Here is a 21273-nt window from a genome sequence, read left to right on the forward strand (position 1 = left end):
GGTGCAGAGAGAGGCGACATGCTTGTTAAATCCGAGGAATCTGACGGCTCCGTCTTTGGGTGTCTTCTTCTACGTTTTCCTGCTGATTTGCACTTTTTACACTTCGACCAGTGAAACGGTGGGGTTCATCTTGAAATAGAGTAACTCTGAAAAGTGCTCCACCGCAGCAGTTATATTGTAAAACATTTTAAAAATATATATATATATATATATACAAAATAAATGTGGATTATAAAAAAAAAAATCTTTTTTTTGTAACGCTTCACATTCTGTGAGGCTCCCGTCACACAAAGGGATCTAACCGGGACTGCAGACAGCGCATGAGGCTTTGCACCTTGGAGAGTGTCATAAGTCAGTCCTGATCCCAGAGATAGTCTAGTGTAGTATATGTATCAGACTCCCACATGTCACTGTTTGGTGTAACAGCTGACAAGCGTTTTTGTATTTATATTTCACCTCCAACCCCGCATGATGTCATTAATCCGCTCTCTGTTCGAGACTATCACAGTGGGTTTAGGCTGAGATTGCATGTGTCTGGTGTCTGGTCTCACTTCCACGTGGATGTGAAGTGCACTTTCAGACATTTCTTTTTTCTCGTCAGTATTCAAGTGTTGCCTTGCCCTGTTGATCTTATCCGGGAGCTTCAAATCCAGCGAAAGCAGCTTTATTCTAATGTCACAGGTATTAGATTAGCTGAATAGTGAATATTGAAATGGGCTGGAACTCGGCACGTTTTAAAGGCGCCTTTGCATCCGTTCTGCTTGTGGTGCAGATCTGGGTTATTCTTTTCTTTTTTCTCCCCGGACCGTACTCTTTTTTTTAAAAGCCATTTCATTTGGCGCCGCCTGACAAGATGCGTATGCTAATACAAACAGTTCGGGGAGAGGGGAGTGAAGATGACAAGAAACTCCCGCCGACATCGTGTACGGGTAGCGTGTAGAACAGAGCTGCTCGCCTCATTTGAGGTTCAAGCTATTTCATTTTATGTTCAAAATGCTCCTTTTAAGGCCTAATTCTACATGAGCTGCCGGAAAGTAACAATGTAAAGTACAAGGGGCTGGAGAGACTGGAGGGAATATTCTCCCTGTCCTCTCCCATATCTCACTGAAATTGACATAGATTAAAGAATAATGAGTCCAATTACCATAAATAGCGATTAACATAACAGGTTACATTTTATTTAAACAGGACTATCGAGTAAATCTAACCTTCCCTCCGAGGCCAAGATGACGTCCAAGTCGTTACATTTCGGCACAGCGGACGACGCGTTGCACCTTTTGCCAAACTTGCGTTGACAAAAACAATAGAAGAGGCGTTCTCCTTCCTCTCGTACCGTGACATCTCGAGATTCATTATTTTCTCCCGCTTCTTTTTTTTGTGTGCGTCGTCGTTGCACAGAGCTCAGCTCGGAGAAAAGCCGCTCCAAAAAAGAAAAGTAATTACATCCTCGCCCTAGATCTTTACCTCACTGTCGCGAGGGCCTGAAGGGTTGGACACGTGTTAGCGGCTGAATAATCTCAGCGATGTTGTAGGGGGTGTCGTGAGGAACGGTTCCCGTGTAAACAAGGCATTCGTATCAGAGATCCCGGGAGTAATTCGCCGTCGTTAAGGTCAATGAATCCTTTCACCTTGTGCTGCGGCTCCAGGACTGGAAGGGAGGAGCACGAACAATCGAGCGCGGTGCCGATCATTGTCTCGTCTTTTTCCAATCGTGAATCAAAAGGCGTTCAACGTGCGCTCGAGGGACGCGGACGCAGACAGGAAATTGCGTCCCCCCCCCAACGTCAGGCGCATGGCGCTGGGGGGGGTCCTAGGCCCAGGTGTGGAAAAACATACAATGCGCTAAAGCATTTACACACATTATTAAGACCTCGTTTGATTAGAAGAGGATATATCCGAAGCGCCGGCACATTGGGAGGAGATTTGTGAAGCTACATTGCGTTTAATCCCACACAGTGTCCCTCTGAACACTGGTTATTCAGAAGGGTATCTCTGTAAGTCCCCCCCCCCCCCCTTGCTTCAGTGCCCTTCATTCAAGGACACTTCAGAGGGAGGGAGGGGACGGGAGAGTTGTTACAGGTCTTGTTGTCGCAAACGGAGGGATTATGCACCTTTTGCCTTTTTTAACCCTTGTGTTGCCTTCGGGTCATTTTGACCCGATTCAATATTTAACCCTCCTGTCGCCTTCGGGTCAATTTGACCCGATTCAATGTTTAACGTCGGTGTTCTTTCGGGAGTCAACAAACAAACATAAAGTACCTCACACTTAAACTTGGAAAACAATATTAATTCTAATAATTTTCTGGAGATTTTAATAGCTGGGGTCATATTGACCTCAAGGGTAAAATATGTTCGTAAATATAAAGGTAACAGGAGGGTTAAACATTGAATCGGGTCATATTGACCCGAAGGCGACAGGAGGGTGAAACATTGAATCGGGTCAAATTGACCCGAAGGCAACACAAGGGTTAAATGTCAAAGTAAAAAGTCCCCCATCACGGAGCCATTCTTTACCAGCCCACTCCAGGTGCAGCGCGAGAAAGATGAAAGGCGCGTCTTCCTCGCTGGGCGGTCCTCTGCGCGTGGACTTGACGCCTTCCAGCGGGATCTCGAACCCACGGGGTCTCTCCCGCTGCGCCGTCAAAGGTATTTGACAAAGAGCGATTCGAGGAAAAGCTCGTTCAACATTTGCTTTTGTTCGGCAGGCGAAACTTTTGAGTCGGCGAAGGTCGCATAGGTGGTGCCCACTTTCCATTTCAAATTAAAGATTTGCATTTGTCCTTCCGTTCGACGGTCTGATTTGGTTCACTTTGATTTCTTTCCCACGTCGCACCTCAATGTCGCGTTTTCATTACGCGTTGTGGGCGCGGCGGAACTGATTGTTTTTTGACGACGGTCGAGAAGGTGACTTACATATTTAGTTGAGACGCTTCACGCGGGCAGTGAGTAAGGGCATTGGGACATGTGAGCGAGTTGGCACCGAAGAGGATAACTAGAATTCGGCATCGGTCGGGTAAAGTCAACAGACTCCAGCGCGAGCTCAAGATGTTTGAGATGATCTGGTCGAATTTGTCTAAAATGTGCCTTTCCGACCCAGTTCTCTGTAGCGACACCCCTGGGGCCCGGCCATCACAATTCAGGCCCACCTCCACTGGGGGAGCCGGTCAAAGTAGCACACACACACACACACACACACGCCGTATGCACGCACCTCTGAGAATATCCTCACCGCTGACTAAATTGTCTGCGGGAAACGACTTTTTGTGGAGGGAGCCCATTAACAAGGGAAAGCAGGTGTGTTGTTTCTGCCCCAATCCCATGGATGTATCCCACGGTCATCGGGCCCGGAGGAAATCGATGGTGATTTGCCCCGGCCCTCATTTGGAACGGAGCGGGGGGGATGGAAGCGAGCGGGGTTAAGCTCACCGGGACGTTGCAAAGTCATCTCGTGCCGTTTTGTTTGCGGATGCCGACTCGAAGAAGCCGTTTTGAGCAGAAGTGCTTCAACATCGTCAGCGGAAAAACGAGGCGGTTATTGATACAGACGCCTGCTTTGCGCGCTCACCGCGTTCACGTGGCTTGGTGGACCCCGGCGATGCACGCCGAGCGGTAAGGCGAGCGCCGATTATAGCCGCAGCGCTCCCGAAAAAGCGTCCCTCGAGAGCCAACGGGAGCCATCTGGAAACTCGACTGGGTGACACGCGGCCGCTCACTCCCACATCTACACGCACAGTGTGTTTCCCCTTTCAACTCTTTGATTACTTTGGTGGATGCGGTGATTGTGAGGCCACCCCTTGATTAGCTCAATTTATTCCCCAGCCATGCCAGAGGGCCATTTAGAGACGGTATTTTTTTTTTGCAGACTCTTTCCATTTATCAAAATGGGACGCAGACATGATTTGAATCTTAATACGTCCTCGCGGCAGAATGCAAACGAGTGCATGCGGGGGCGAACTCTTCTGCACACACACACTCGACCTCTAAGACGACGAGAGAACGAAATACAAGTCTTCGGACATGAGTTTTGGCTTCTGGATTCTTTTTGGATCCTTCTGTCACGGATGTGAATTGGCTAAAGGCCTTAAAAAAAACTCAAACATGAAGTGACGTGAACAGGCGTAGACTTTGAATACGAACACACATATACTGATGGAATGTTATTCATTTGGACAAAGGAAGGCCGTTTGCATTGAAACCAAGGACTTGATTAGTTTGACGGCCGTTGAAAGAGTTCCTGTGAGGTGGTCTTGGAAACAGCCTGTGTAATACCTTATGTCCGGGATATACAGGAAGCCTTCAGAGGATGGGTTTGGGCATGGGAGCTGCCTTCTAAGGGCAGATCCTGGAGCAGTTTATCCCCCCAAATCTTGTCCTTATCTCCCGGATCAGCCTGGGACAACCAAACCGGGGTTCAGTATCCAGTGTGAGGGTTTTTAAAGGGGTTTAAATTGATGATCTCTTTTTTCCTGGCATCCACGCTGATAGCGTCTTTACTGCGATCGTAACGTCGGCTGTGTTTCGTTTCCATAATCTGTTTACACTGTATCTCTCGCCCGCCGTTCTGACAAATGCACGCGCATCTGGAGGGATGAAGAACGAGGAGGAGGACGACGCGGCGGACATTAATCCTCTTTCTGAGAATGTCTTATTAGTCTCGAGAGGCCGCTTCCAGAAAATGGCTCCAGATTTATCTTGTTCCAGTTCCAGCCGGACGTGAGTGAGGGGAATTTCTTCGTGCCGCGAACGCTCATCAATTCTGGGATTTCCGCTGGATGAACGTGTACTTAAAGAACGGCCGCTTGGGAAATTATTTCCAATCGGAAAACAAAGCTCGCCCATACTTGACCTGCATCCCGTCCCAAATGTATCACCCCACGCAGGCCTCTCTGCAGCATCGCATTGTGTTTCCCAACGCCCCCTTTCATGCGACGCTCTGCCTTTTTCAGGCCAAAAAATAAAATATATAGCATAATCACAGGAATGTGGCGGGACGGGATCTCCGCCGGCTGATTGGATCGTCTTTCGCTCCCTCTCAGGCCGCATTAAGCAGGCGAGGATGTACAGAAAATGTGATGGATGCCTCCTCCTTTACGTCTGGACCGCTTTGAGCCGACCTCAGCAGAAGGCAAGAGAGGCACACACACACACACAGAGACACAAGAGAGAGAGAGACTGTGATTTACTGGCCAGGCTGGTTGAAATTACCGCCGACAATTATCAATTTTCTCTCGCTGGGAATCGTCTCGGTCTTTTTTTTGTTTTTGTGATTAGCTATCGGACCATTTTCATTCCTCATCTTAGTTTCCGCTTCACGCACCCGCTCCCCACTAATTAGTCCGCTCGGTCTGAGCTTTATCCGTTTCCCCCCCCCCCCCCCTGCCGTTCTCATCTCAATGCTCCGAGGTTTTAACATCAAGAACATCCAGATCCAGCGGAGCAGTGGTGGTTTTAGTGCTAAGTGGGTGCATCTGCCGTGACCCCCGCCATCCATCTGTCAGTAATAATCAGGACGCTAACTGGATATTCCTTCTGCGCAAAAGCAAAAGGCGAGCAGGCCCGCGTGCATTCTGTCTCTTCAGTCTTTCTGCTGACGTCTGTTTGACTGCTTGAAGCACAAACACTCCGGCAAAAGGCCGGGAAACACCCGGCGCCCGCAGTCACGTCATCGTTATCATCCCGTCCTCGGGGACGAAGCCTCGTCGATCAATGCGCGAGGCGCTGAGAAGAAGCGCACTGATACCGGAGGTCGATCAGATGTCCCTCACATCCGCGGGAGAGACGGAGCGTAATCAAACGGGGAAGTCGTTCATTGGACGGTTTTCAGGACTGTGATCCCGTGGAGTAATCAAAGCGCAATTAATTAGGATGACTTGGAGGATAAGAGAAAGGATATTCAGAGCACTATTAGTCGCAGGGACTGTAACTGGAGCCTATTCATCCGCGACTTCATATGGGTCACTGCAGTCGAGGGTGCAGGCACAGTTCCATTTCGTGTGTCGCCGTCATTCCCGTGCACAGCATCCACCTTAACGGAGCGATAAGCCATGAGTAATGTTCTTAATGACACTGTGTATTGTTAGGTTGTAATAGTTTGTTTTGATAACATGTGCAGCGGTCTTATGCTTTAAATTAATACATATAGAAAGATATTATAATGGGAAATATTAGGGAGAATATTGATATTGTTATTAATGTATTATGAAGCATAGGGGTAATGTTTACTCTATGCAAATGTGAATGGCAAGAATTAATGTATGTTGCATGAGAGTGACTATGTTAGTATTATAGATTGACGAAGCCGGTTAAAATCCGTGAAGTGACTTACAATAATAGACGGGGCTTTTATTGTGAAAATACTTGACCGGAAGTGACGTTTTGACCCGGGGTTCAGTGACATTCGACCCCCCCATTGTTCTAGCGGGACTTTGAACCAATCACTAGGTGTTAAAGGCTGGACTCATCTTTGAGAGTGAGGATTGGCTGATTTTGAGTCTGAGACTCTGGGGATTAGAGATAGCGCTCCTCTTCCACTGGGACCTCGAGGGCGGAGGAGCCCGATGAAGACCACGATCGTGAGGCCTTGAATGTTTGTTGTTGTTTGTTTCAGAACATCCTTATAGTGTGTTTACCCTGCACTGACATGTTGTGCAAGTCTTGACTAATGTAGCCTCGAGCCTCTCTCGTCTCCAGCAGAGACGAGGAGCACTCCACAGAGCTCTGGTGACCTCACTTCTTTATCGCTCCACTCCAACACACATTGTTAGTTTCAGACTCGTCGTCTTCAAACCGAACGAGTGACATCACTCAAAAGGCAATTTATCAAACTCTATGAAGCTCCCGCCGGAGCCGCGAGAGGTTTTATGCCAACCTTTTGTCTTTTTACCTCACATGCAGTCGTGCTCCCCCAAAAATGTGTGAATAGTCTCTGATGTCCGCCGACTGGGTCCCAATACAGCAAGGCCATGAGAAGCTGTGTGTACAGTCTCTCTCTCTCTCTCTCTCTCTCTTTCTCTCTCTCTCTCTCTCTCTCTCTCTCTCTCTCTCTCTCGCTCTCTTTCTCTCTCTCTCTCTCTCTCTCTCTCTCTCTCTCTCTCTCTCTCTTCTGGGGGAAAAGATGGAGACTGTAGCAGTCAAGTCGACTTTAACCTCTAATGTGAGGCAGTGTATCCGCTAAGGAGGTGGCAGATGCCTTGGATGTATTTAAAGACGGGAGCTCAGCAGGAGGTCTGGTGGAGAAAGCCTTTTTTTCTCAGAACAGAACCTGAGCCTTATTTTTATGTCCCTTGTTGTTACAGCTATTAAGTGTGCTTTTTTTATAGATGTCACAGCCTGCCAGCCTCGTCTTTCAATTTCTTGCACATCAGACTCCCCGTAACATCTTCGCTCGTTCCCCGAGTGTTTGGTGTTCCTTATATCTCTTTTTTCCCCCCGTTTTCGGTCCATCTAATCAGAACACAGCGAAAGTTACCCAAAAGTTCAACTTTGTTTCCTCACAAATCGAAATAAACCTGTTTCCGCTCAGCTTCGCATGCCTCTACGGCCGATTCGCCATTACAAAATCTTTAATTTCAGACTTTCTTCCGTGTATCCTCCTCCGGCGTCTCTCGAATGTGTACGTTGTTGACTGAGGCTGTTTGATAACCTCATTGGGGGGATAATCAGCAGGCTCCATGAGGGGAACGATTTCACCAGATTGCGGAATCAATATCCCCCCCAGGCGGGGGGGGGGGGCGTTTCTCGGTCAGCCTCCTATATTCTTTACAATGTATGGATTGAATGAGAACGTTTCATGTTTGAGAATGCACCGCAGTGTGTACAACATCGTCTCCCCGGCGGACATGCACCTGTAATGGAAGGAAACGCATGAGCATCCGGAGGATGAAGATATATGATGTATGCGCCAGTTCATTGGCCAGGCTGCTGGCCCCCGTTTTACAGCCTTCTCACGGTTTTATCAGTGCAAAAATATAGTCTATATATATATATATATACAGTGTATGTGTGTGTGGGAGGGGGGGATGTCCATGTACACGCACTAAAGAGAAGAAAGGCTTTTCAATTGCCTCATGACCCGCCAAGCTGCCCCGGCGCAGCTGGGGAGGAGGCCAGAGATATTACTCAGCTATTAAACTGTTATCCGCAGGTGTCACCCTCAGCAGGGGGGCTGTGTTGATAGAGGAAACGGTCCATAGCTACACACACGCACACACACACACACACACACACACACTTGAGGTCCGGGCTCACGGCTCCCCGGGCTTGATGGGGCGTAACGGGGGCCGCGAGGGGAGCGGACGGGTGAGCCGGATCATGGCCGGCATCGGGGCAGCGGGACACCAGAGGACAACGGGGCCGGGTCAGGAGGGAGGCCACCCCATTTCACCCGTGATGAATTGGCCTGGTTTTACTTCTCTTTATCCTCGCTTCCATTGGAAACAGCACATGCAGACACATCAATGTGTGTATAACTATAGCATATATATATATATATATATATATATACACTACCGTTCAAAAGTTTGGGGTCATCCAGACAATTTTGTGTCTTCCATGAAAACTCACTTTTATTTATCAAATTAATTGAAAATTGAATAGAAAATATAGTGAAGACATTGACAAGGTTAGAAATAATGATTAATATTTGAAGTATTAATTTTGTTCTTCAAACTTCAAGCTCAAAGGAAGGCCAGTTGTAGAGCTTATATCACCAGCATAACTGTTTTCAGCTGTGCTAACATAATTGCACAAGGATTTTCTAATCAGATATTAGTCTTCTAAGGCGATTAGCAAACACAATGTACCATTAGAACACTGGAGTGATCGTTGATGGAAATGGGCCTCTATACACCTATGGAGATATTTCATTAGAAACCAGACGTTTCCACCTAGAATAGTCATTTACCACATTAACAATGTATAGTGTGTATTTTTGATTAATGTTATCTTTATTGAAAAAACAGTGATTTTTTTGGAAAAATAAAGACATTTCTAAGTGACCCCAAACTTTTGAACGGTAGTGTATATATATATATATATAAATATATATATATTCACAGTGTCAGAAGCGATGCTGTTTAAAGAAGTAACCCTTAACTGCCAACCACTGCCCCCCTCTCTCTAACATTCATATAACACAATACAACAACAACAAAAAGATCAGGTTTCCCTGGCAACCCTCCCTCCGAGGTCCGTGTCGGGTCAGGTGGATGGTGACGCGTCGGCACATCGGCCCGTTCAGATGGACCGCCGTGCTCCCGGTGACTCATTTTCCTCATTTGCATGTGGAAAATGTCCCCAAACCTTTATAATAATCACCCCTCCCTTTGAGAGTTGTTTGTCTCCTTTCATAACCCGTCGGACGTCAGTGGCTTCTGCTATTCACGTCGACACTATCGGTAGGCGAGACACTATCTGATAAGTGACTCTTTTGTTGTTGTTGTTGTTGCACTGCATTATTCTCCAGCTGTGCTCGCTGATGCTTTGGGAAAGCAGGTTAATTCATTACCTGCTTCATTAGTTTCGTCCCTCGAGGTATGGCACCTCTCTGTTTTACATTTTTTATTCCTCTAACGTCACATTTCCACAGACTTTAGACCAGAGGATGCGAGACAGGCTGATTCCTGTGCAATGTCCTCAGGGGCTTCAGCTCAGAGGAGTGAAACACCACAAGGGAGAGTGAATAACTGGAGCATCTTCACCGAGACTTCAACCTGGTCTCCAATATCTAAATCTGGAATGCACAGCCGTCTGTACGCCAGAGCAAAAGTATTTCATGCGCTAAGGTGTGAGATGTTTCACTCACAGCGGGGGGGGGGGCAACCTGCTTCTTGTTCACATCCAGTTGGAAACATCTTCCAGAGTGATTCAACAGTTGTTTCTTCTTCTTCTTCTTATACAGACGAGAACCGCGAGCATGCATTCAGAACTGCGTCTGAGATGTGGCCCCGAGGTCCTTCTGAAGTCGGGCATGGGCCGATGCCCGGGGGGGGGGGGGGGTTCAGCTCTTGGCTCGCCGTGTTTGGCTCACACACTGTTGCCTCTGCATACGATAAACAATCACCAGTTGTTGTTGTTTTGTTCCGGCCCCGGAGCATCCGACTGTCAGAGCTCTCATTATGTCAAGAGCCAAGCAGCGAAAGATCAGAGCCCAGAGCCCGATGTCGATTGAAAACTCTGTGGCGCTTTTGCTCCTCCCCTTCCTCCTCCTCCTGCTCCTCCCCCTCCTCCTCCTCCTGCTCCTCCCACTGCCTCCAGTGTGCCGGCAGTTCTCGCGGGTGTCGCTTTAATAAGATGCAAGTGGGGCGGAGGGGTTTGGCGTTTTTTGTAGAATGTGCAGTGTTGTTGTTTATCTGCTCGTCTAATGAGACACAAGGAGGAGGAGGAGGAGGAGGAACGACAATCGGGAACGAGGCGCCGCTCGCTGCACACGCGCTCCGCCTCTTGCGTGCAGCTAATGACTCGCCGCTGTCTGATTTGCTTTGAATGAAACGCATTTTGTTCGGAGGGCTCGGCGAGATACAATACGTAGTAATTAAAGCCGCGGCGTGCGCCGCCATCCGAAAGTATGTTGACCTATCCCCGCCTAGTGATGCTCGGGCAAATCAGCAGGTTCGCGAGTCGCGTTTCAGAAACATTCACACCTGGTTACCCCCTGTGCCCGTCAGCAGCTTTGTTTTTGACCATGATGCTTTGCAATTAGCAGCGGAGGGGGGGGGGGGCTATGGGTCGGCACAGATACGGTTTGTCAGCACACACACACACACACGCGTAAGGAGACGATGCCACGTGGCCTAGAAAAAGGAAAATGAAGCAGGGAGGCTGTACATCACGACCACGTGACTTGAGATTGAGAAACCCTCGTCTCCGACCTTTGAGCCCCTTCACAGCGGAGGACATGCAGGGAGAGTACAGTGTCATGAAGTAGAATGTAGCGGTGACAACTTCTTCTTTTCTCCCCGTGGGTCGCCACAGATCCGTGGCCTCGTCATATCAGAGGCAGCCAGCAGTAATTCCACATGAGCTGAGGCCTTACAGCCTCACATTATCCCCCATCCCAGGGCCTGCGCCCCGCTGGTTTAGCCTCTTGGTTCCAGCGTGTGCACGTTGTCCTTTTGATGTCTTCAGAGGTGGCTCTCCTCTTTAAATACCGCTTATCATCAGTCCAGGAGCAGCATTGTAACACATTGGGGCGTTAGCATTAACTTGATATGATGGACAAATGCACCCTTCTCATGCAATTAGTGCTGAAACAATGTGTTGGTCAATTGCCACCAGATTATTCTGCAACCATTTTGATCATTTATTATTTAAAGTCAGTCATCAATCGCAAATGCCACTGTCATTTGTTTCATGTTCAATAGCACGTTCAACTGGATATCATTGATTTGGGCAACACAAGAAACTTTGCGATGAGCATTTCTCATCCTTTGGACAATCTACTACACGAAGCAATTTCCCCCAAAATGTCTCGTGACGCTGAGCGGCGACTCGCGCAAGAGGCGACTCGCGTCCTCGACGCATCCCCGCTCCATTTCCCCAAAATTTCCAGCAGAAGAGCCACTGGAGCGGCCGTACCCACTCGCTTTTCCTCCACTTCATCTCTGCGTCACCAAACCCGCGACCTCTGGGGTCAATCCCCCCCCCTCCCCCCCCGCTGCGCCCTCACCTCTGAAAAGCACTTGACCTAGACCTGGCGTCCTGGCCCGCTCCGAGCCAATCGGCATTCAGGACAGCGGCTGTCGGTGCCACACTGCAAATAAGCTCTCGGCGTCCCAGGTTGCACGGAGAAGCTCGGCGGGGCTCTCTCTGCACGTCGGTGTTACTAAACAGCAACGGATATCACTGTTGGGCCGGTTTAGGAAGTCTGAGTGTTATGCATTCTCTTTCTTCTCTCACTGATCCCCCTCTATCTTCCTATTCCGATTGATCTATTGCCTAACACATGTCTCTCTCTCTCTCTCTCCTTTTTCACAGAGCGATTTAACCCCATTTGGTTCAGAAAATGTCCCAAAAACTCATGAATCATTTGCCGTAAAAGGTTCTCCAGACATTCATGGTGTCCAAGGGATTACTCCAACTGGTTGGTAACCCAAATGAAACTCCTCATACGTGTTACTCTTTGTAATGTTCGGCATCAGCTCTGGTTCCGAAGGCTGAACGAGGAGCAGAGCGTACACTTTCTATTCTTTAGCACTGCAGAAATGAAGAAAAAAAAGCATTGAAAAAAACACATTTTGAAATAATGCAATACACTCCTGGAAAGAAGCAGCAATATATCACACTAATATAACATTCCCTCCTAATTAGCTGAGCTCTTAAATATGTATTTGATTATGACTGTACAGTATGGTCATATAGTGTTATTAATGTGGCTTCATGTTTACCTTCGCATTTGATTAGATGTTGGGGGTCAAAGGTCAAGGTCATGGAAAGGTCAAAATCTTCTTTTTACCATAGCACGGTCAATTTGTATCCAATTGGCATGCAACTAATGCCAAAATGTTCATAATGCAATGCCCAATCTTATGATATGCGAAGGTATGCGCTCTACCGAGTGCCCATTCTAGTTTTATTATTTAATAGTTGAAGTGTCCATACCAGCTCATAGGAGCAAAGAGAATTGTACCGGAGAACAACGAACAAGAGCACGTCCTGCCAAGTTTCCTGAAATAGCATCGCTCTCTTATCCCATCAGAGTTGGCAGTTCCTGTGCTGTTCTCCATCGACCGCTGCACATAATGTTATTGAGATGAATATAGTTCTCATCTCGACCCGTTACCCACGAGCGGGGGGGGGTGGGGCGATGAATTGAGCAGGACGAGGAACACCCGGGAGATGGTGCATCGGATTCGGGGTCATCTGGGATTCAAACGCCAGAGGTGAGCGTCACTCTGGAGAGAGGAGGAGAGAGAGAGAGAGAGAGAGAGAGAGACCAATGTAATCATGTAAACACTCCATCCGTCCCTCTTCTTGTCCCACGTAGCATCCCACACACACACACACTTGTGTCACACTGACCTCAGCTATTCCCAGATGCTCACGTCTACTTGCTTTACTTATTTTTAGGACTGAACCTCATTAATTCGCAGTGCAGAATGTGCCCGTAGCATCAAGTAGCGACTTAAGGAAACTTGAACATAAAAATGAGTTAATGTGTAAAAGTATCCTCCTGACACACACTCCTGTATTCGCCCCTTACATAACTTGCCCACTAAGACTTTTCACTCTTCATTTTACTTTCAAAGCCTCACATGGGCTCTGAACAGAGCGTCTGATTGGTTGTATTAGTTCCGATCTGCCGGTACAGTATTTGTGATATTCCGGGCGTGGGTTATCACTGAGCACCGAGCACATGATGGATTTGGGAGCGTCTGCACAGTCGAGAAGCTGCGAGTCGAACAGCGGATGAAGCAAATAAGCCCAAAAGCTCCCAATGCGCCTGCTGGTCCACAGATTACAGCAGATGCTTGTCGGCCTGTCGGTGGCAAAGCGCGCTGGCTGGGAACAGTGATAACGGGTTCTTTCTTTCTGGTGATGGTTGTGAATCGTGTTGTCGGTCGGAAAAAAGTTGAAGCATGAAACATACTGAACCCCCCCCCCCCCCTGTTGTATTCAGGGGGGGGGGCAGATCAGCATTTGCACTCTTCAATGGATATCCCCCTCTTTAAAACATAAGGTCATAATTTACAGTAGCTCGCCTACAGTTACCCCCCCCCCCCCCCGACCTCTTGATAGAATTGCCTGTAATTTATCGTATTGTTTTTAATTAAATTGATGGCAGGGGAGTTTAAGTGGCCGGCGGTTCCAAGACGTGCCGAACATTCTGAATGCGACGCACGCCGACGGTGAAGCGGGCCAACGGAGGCTGGATGGCGTTGCGAGGGACCCAGCAGTTGGACCAACGTCACCTCGAGAGGAAAGAGGCGGGCGAGGCGAGCGGCGGGGCGGGCGGCGGTCTAAAACTTCTTCGGGGCATCGGAAGGGGGGTGATCCCTGTCCAGTTTGAGAGAGTTGAGGAGAGGAGAGGGAGGGGCCTGTAAATGAAATGGAACGTACCAAATGTTATTTGCTCTCGTTAGCCGCTCACAAGATAGCATTTCGCGCGCCGATTTCGTGGTCATTTTTTCCCAACGGATACACGGAGGGGCTTTTAAACACGTCTTCTCATCACGGGATGTTTATCAAAAGGCACATTATGTCGTTTTGGTGGTTTTTCCGCAGCGGTTTTGGCGGGTTGTACTCAAACGCACCGCGGTGCCCTCGTCGAACACGCGGACATGAATTTATTTACCGCCATATGTTCATGCAAATTGGACGGACAGAAGCAGAGGTAGTACAAATTACTCCAATTACCATGTCTTTGCACCAGAACCCTCGTTCAGACACACACACACACACACACACACACAAAGGCCGAGATCTCGCTGTGTTTTTCGCTGTGAACATGACGGAGAGGGAGAAAGCAGCAGGACGTTGTGTAGCTGACGCTTTCACCAGAGCTCTAACCTTTCCCTCAGCGCTCTCTCTCTCTCCCTTCCTCCCTCCTTCCCTCTCCTCACTCCGTCACACAGTCCTATTGTTTGTCCCTGTCCTGGTTTGGCACTCATTCCGGATACCTGTTAATGCACAAAGCACTCCCAAGACGGTGCCGCAAGGCAATGAGCGAGAGAGGTAGAAAACAAAGGGGAGAGGGGATGGAAGGGGATGCGGAGAGATGGTGAGACAAAGGAGAATGAACAATTAAAAGAGAAACGGATAGATGGAGTCGGACCATGCGACGGACGGCGGGTCATACTGTTGTTGGCGTTTGACACTCTGGTCAGACAATTAGCATTAGCAGCTGAACCTGTAAATGAGACTTTACAGTTGAAATAATATCACATCAAGAAGCGATGAGTCGACAGAAAAGTAGTTTCTAAAGCAAACGTGCCCAAACAAAAAGCCTGCCTTCGAGGCATTATCATTCTTTAGTAGAATAAACCATTAATCAATTCCAGAAAGTCATGTTTGTCTGTTTGTCTCGAGCACACATAATTAGTACATGAACCTGCCTCGATGAACACGTTTGCAAATAGTCTATTTACACATCCGGCACGCTCGGAGAAACACAAACTTAAGATATTAGTGCAGCTCGGATCGTTATTTCCAGCTGCACACCTGCGCGGCTCGTAAGGTAGACCCACCTGTCTTACACTCATAACCGCATGTATATTTTTTGAGAGGTCCTGCGAAGTCGAGCCATCGGTCTCCTTCTTTCTCTCATTGTGTATGAATATAGTTTTCCCGCCGGACCCATTCTCCCATTTCCCCACGCTCTCTGGCGGCATCAGCACTTCCGACTCCGGTACTTCGACAAAAGGCTTCGACTGTACTTGACTCTGTGTGTTTGGATCAGCGAGATGGATGGACTGACAGATGATCCTGTCGAGGAAGTAGCAGGAATGACTGACGGCGAACAGCAGCAACAGGCAGAAAAGCGGCGAAGCGTGCAGCGATTTCACAACGCCTCACAAAACGATTCGCAAAAATAGCATCGGCTTCAAAATTGACTTGGCAATTGTCAACACCGTCGTCTGATGCTTCTCTAACTGGAGTATCACCTTGTTTCCTCCGTTGGCATTTGTCTTATGTCACGTCAAGTTCCCTTTTAAGTGTTTCATTAATGTCTGATGAGCTTTTCATGAGGAGAATTCGACTGGGACTATAAGCAACACGAGGTTTAACATGGGTGATGATTCCCCTCCAGATTGGGGCGGCAATATTCGGCCCCGCTTGTGCGCTAAAGAGCATTGTGATTATGAGAGCGTCAATGCGTCGAGCGGGTGTCGATGTTTGCAAATGTCACGCTCTGTTCCACCGTGCTCAAATGATTCACCCGACCCCGCAGCCTGTTTGTTCCTCACCGCCTCGTAATATTCAACAATATACCGACGTATGGGATTTTTTTTTAGACCCGGCTTGTCCTCGGGTCCAACGTAACACGGAGCGTTAAATTGGAATTTCACGACACGTCGCGGAGAATTTCCGATTCCGATTGCCACGCGGCAAAAACGCGCCTGTGAAATTCCAGGAAATCGTTTCACACGTCGCGGTAAGGAGGTGCAACGCCGGGTTTGAATTACAGGGGATTGACCAAAGGCGAGCTAAATGAATATCGAGCGCAGTCGACGGCTGCCTTTTAAAATGCGTGACTGAAGGAGGTAAACAAAATAAAGTGAAGCGCTGAGCAGCGAGACAATTAAAGCGCCACATCTGGCAACGGCGAATGCGAGAGCTAATTACGGGGGGGGGGCTCCAACACTCGCGCGTAACCCTTCGCTGCCTGGAAGTTGTGCCGGGGCGGAAGATGAGGCGAACGCTGGCTCTCGTTCAGCGCTTTGAAAAAACGATTTAAAATGGCAACAACAACAAAATGATGGTTTTCCCGCAGAATCTTTTTACCATCAACAATGATATTATGTGCTGATTTAATTCCCGGGCTTTCTCCTCAGTCCAGATCAGCCGCTCGCTATCCCGATGATCACAAGCCACAGGGACGAACTTCAAGCCCTTTTATGTCAATCCCTGGCCATTGCATTAAAGGAAGGACTAATTAGAGAGAGAGATGTGGCTGGAGGGAGACGAGGAGTTCTTCCACCAGTGCCAGAAGTCGCAGAAATGTCACTCTGACATGTTGTGAAGAGGGGTCAGTTGTGCCGTTTATCATTTCGGATTGAAAGAACACCTTTACCATTCTCCCTTGATGATAAATTCCCGGAGCATATGGAAACCTCAGCGTCAAACTTCCAAAACATATAGTCCCACATCTGCCACTAAATGGTTTATTGTGGTGAGATTATTTTCGTGAATTCACTTGAATTCTTAACAGCGCCGTCTTTGTTTTGGCCTCCATTCACGTCAACAATGGTGGTCAACTCGCGGGGAGAACTCCAACTTGCTCGCAGAACGCCGGCAATTTGAAAAGTCCGCCGGTGTTGTGCAGCATTATAAGCCTTTAAATTGGCAGACTCACCACAAACACTAAACGGGGAGCTATTTGTGTCCCCGTTGCTGTTGAGATTGCAAATGCCCTTTCCAAAGAAAACACCTCCGAGAAAGCTTAGTCTCTTCCCTCTCTGAAGTATTATTCCTGCCAGCTGCAGGGCTTAATTTATTCAAGGTTGTTAGACGCAGAAAAAAAAGGAGAAAAAGAAGAATAAGGAGAAAAAAAGGAGAAAAGCTCCCCTACTCGAGAGCTGGATTGTTTGGATCCCGAATGGGAAACGCCGGCAGATTAACTCGACACGGACGGCGCGCACTCTGCACGTAGATGTACTGATCTGTAATCGGTGTCATCTCCAGCGCACGAGGGGCAAACGCAAGTCTTTCAACCCCCTCAAAGAAGGATCTGCTCCCCCATGTGTGTGATTCCGCTGTCTCGCTCACATCCACACAAGCACATATGCACCTCCTCCCTCCCTCCTTTCGTGTGCCGAAATGTGCCGCATACACACCGATACTCAGAGATGCATACCATGCCGTCTCTCTCTCTCTCTATATCTCTCTCGCCCACATGTTTTCTTTTCCCGCTCATTTGTGGCGTTTTCATGGTTTCCGGTGCAGCATCCAGTCTTGTCTTGAGATAAGAAAGAGACAATCGCATTAAGACTCACTTTAACCCACGCCCCCCCCGACCAAGTCCAGAAGAAACCGTGCACAGCCGCGGGTGCATTTTTATCCTAAAATGCAGGCATCACATCAATGACCACACCGTCAATAAGGGAGGCCGCAGCACGCAGACGGTTCACGCGCCAAGAGGCCCTTGGAATACGTCGGCTCGGTTGCCGGTGTCGGCACAGCGGTGGAGCTGTCAGCGCCGCGACGCAACACGCTGTTCGGATCCACGGGCGAAGCCTCTCGACATCGACGGTGGCACGCAAACAGGATCCGTGTTCCCTTTTTACGGTTGCCTACACCTGTCAAAATGGGGTGTTTTGTTGTTGTTGTTGTTGATGCTTCATGTGCTCCTCCTGCACACCGACAGTCCTGCTTTGTAGCACCATAGAGACCCCTTGTGGAAGTGGGAGGTATCGCCGGGACAGATCTCAGCATCCTGAAAGAAAACATTCCCTCTCTCTCTCACGAGTCTTTGATTCTCGGCTATGGACATTATCTTCTGTCGAGCCATGAGACAAACATGCAAAAACCATCCTCAAACTCGGGGCCTTTTTTTTGGGGGGGGGGGGGGGGGAGGATTCTCCAAACCAGCTTCTCCCCGTTCAAGCTCCAGCTCTCATCTGAGCAGGCTCTACGACACTAGAGGGCCAAATTAACAGTGGGTCCTGGTAAAATAAAATCCCTATTATCTTTGAACTAGCAAGTACCCAATTATACGCCACAGTTATCTCCCATCTCACGGACTTCTGAGTCCTCGCCACCGGGCCGATGAGTGAGGAGTGCTAATGAAGAGACGCGGAATCACCTTTTCGTCTTCCTGGACGCACGACTGCCCGAGCCTCCTTGATCAGCGGCGGTCTTTTTCATTCTTTTTGTTTATCATATGCATCAGAGGCATTCCCAGGCTTTGATGACGTGGCTCTTTTTCTCAACCCCCCCCCCCCACACACACACACACACACACACACATAGTGAGGCTGAAGCATGTGTGTCTGCTGATGCAGAGAAATGACCATCAAATGTGACGACTTGGTAGCTGACTTCTCCCTTTCTCCTCCATTTGTTTCCCCACCGCCTCGACACTGTTACTTGGCAAGGCACGTTTATTTGTGGAGCGCATCTCGACAACAGGGCAATTCAAAAGTGCTCCACATAAAACCGTCAAAAGCATCGAAACATTTAAAAACCATTAAGAACATTCATTAAAACATGACAAACAGACAAAAAGCCAAGAAATAGAATACAAGTTGCAGTTTGAGACATGAAAGGAGATGCAGAAATTGATTGATAGCCTTGAATCTGGTTCCAACAGAAAAGTCTTCAATCTGGATTTAAAGGAGATCTCTGAGGGTCTCTGAGGGTCTTAGCAGACCTGCAGCTTTTAGGGACCTTGTTCCAGATATGTAGAGCACACTGAACTCTGCTTCTCCATGTTTAGTTATCTTGAACCAGAACGTAGACCGGTCCTAGACCACCTGAGGGGTCGGGATGGTTCATAAGGCAGCAGCAGATCACTCGTGTATTTAGGCCCTGAACCACCAATGCATTTCAAATGCTCCCAGGATGCAACAGTTTTGGACCTTTGAGCTGTAAATCCCCTCATCGTCACAAGAAGAATATGTTCTGAAGTCGATAATATGCAGCATAAAACAAAAAGTCAAAAAGGGAAGAAATGAGTGCCTTTTGTTTCCAGAGGCTACAGTGGATCCATTAATAGTGTCAAGCGTGCTCCTTAAAAGCTGCGTCGTGCTTCTCGTGTTCAAATGTTCCTAAAAGTGCTTCCTGCAAACCACAATGATTGAAGTGGAAATAGAAGACGGCACGAGCTTTAATGCAGGCACAGCGGAGCCGTGAAGCCCACAGAGTGTTTTTAAAGTTTAAGAGGCCCTCTGGGATTTTAAAATGTGCCCGGGATGGTTTAGGATGCCGCCTCCAGAGAACGAGACACGGTTTAGGAATTGATGTACTCGGGAACGCCGTTATGGAGTTTTTGAGGAGAATGGCTTTCATAACTGGGTGTTGGGGAGCCGATGCTCATCGATGCGGAATCAAATATCACCATATTTTTCTTTATTACTCGTATGCCCCCCCCCCCTTTCGAAATCCCTTCTTCTTTTTTTTCCCCCGAGCACCTTTATTTGGTTGGTAATAAAGAGTGAGATTGATGTCGGCAGTCATCCGGGAGCTGGAGATGATGTTTAATCATTTTAATAGCAAACGGATGAGAGCTGCATCTGTTTTGGTGCACCGGCCGTTACCGTTTTACGGTTTCCCCCCCGCTGCTGTTTCACGCCGCTGATCGCATTCGAAGGAACGTTGCAGCACTTTGTATCGACATGCTCTGGATTTAATCACCTGTTGTGTCGCTGTATTTTACACACAAGCACTGTGGGAAGAAAAGAAAAAAAAGGATACAAAATGAACTGGAAACCGTGTCTTCGAACGATTTCGTTTAAGTCTGGCTCACGGCGGCGTTTGACCTCACCTCTTGTCTCCCAACAGGAAGTCCCGTCAACCTGACGTGCCGGGCGTTCTTCGGCTACAGCGGCGAGGTCAGTCCTCTCATCTACTGGATGAAGGGCGACAAGTTCATCGAGGACCTGGACGAGGAGCGCGTTCAGGAGAGCGACATCAAGTAAGAGGCGCGGCGCCGCAACACGTGAGCCGGTGCGAGTCCTCGTCGTTAGGACGGGGGGGGGGGGGGGTGGCGCTATAGGGTTCACTCAGTATCTCACAAAGCACAAGAGGGATTCTCTTCCTTCATCATTTCCCACCGAACGAGCATATTTACTATCCTTGTTAATATCACAACGGAGCTTGAGCAACGGATAACAAATTCACGAGGTACATTTAATCTCTTCAAAAGCAGCAAGGGAGCCACGGGCTGAACGAGTAAACACCGATTTAAACCCGGCGACCGCATCTGTGGGGCCGCGCATCAACACGCGGGACAATAAAGAAGGGAAGCGTTCGCCACCGAGCTGCCATTGAGATCCCGTTCGTGAATGTTTAACGGGGCCGTTCAATAATGCAGATGGCGATGCATTCTTTATCGCACGCAATATATATGTGCACGGCTCGGGGTATCAGCGATCGGCGATAACTTTGCGGCGGAATATAAGTGGAGGCATGAATAGCCGAGCAGCACGGCAGATGGAGGCGCCAATTAAATGTCTGCGTTTGGCCTCCTGTTCCGTTCGGGTGACCTCCGTCTTCTTGGCTCGCACTCGTGTCTGGAAACGGAGGTAAAGTCAGGTGAAACACACACACACACACACACACACACACACACGTTAGATTCACGACGCTACATGCAGGTCACATGGGGAAATGGCAGGTCAAATCAAAAGCTAGAGTGCTAATCTTTTGGATGGCCCCTCCCTTTAAAGGGACGATGGATCCTCGTCATCGCCACGGGCCCCCCCCCCCCCCCTCATCTGTTATTGGCTCTCTTCTCCTTTTTTTTGTTGCAGCGGAGGTGGAATTCTGTGGGTTTTTCCACCGCTGTCATCACCAGGGGATTTCAGAGAATAATAATGTGGAGGAAGAGAAGTGAATCACGGTTTAACAACTGTACTCCCAGGAGTGCAATGTAGCCGCATGCACCAAACATATCGA

General features: G+C 48.5%; 1 protein-coding gene across 2 annotated transcripts in view; it reads left to right on the top strand.

The window, feature by feature from the left end:
• il1rapl1b (interleukin 1 receptor accessory protein-like 1b) overlaps positions 1 to 21273 on the top strand; it is a 161752-nt gene that overhangs the window by 123275 nt on the left and 17204 nt on the right. For both annotated transcript variants that reach the window (XM_056431407.1, XM_056431408.1), the window contains exon 7: positions 20158 to 20290. In XM_056431407.1, coding sequence (XP_056287382.1) covers positions 20158 to 20290 — 133 coding nt within the window. The remainder of the gene's footprint in view (positions 1 to 20157; positions 20291 to 21273) is intronic.

This window comes from Pseudoliparis swirei, chromosome 14 (assembly GCF_029220125.1).
Source record: "Pseudoliparis swirei isolate HS2019 ecotype Mariana Trench chromosome 14, NWPU_hadal_v1, whole genome shotgun sequence".
Lineage (NCBI taxonomy): Eukaryota > Metazoa > Chordata > Actinopteri > Perciformes > Liparidae > Pseudoliparis > Pseudoliparis swirei.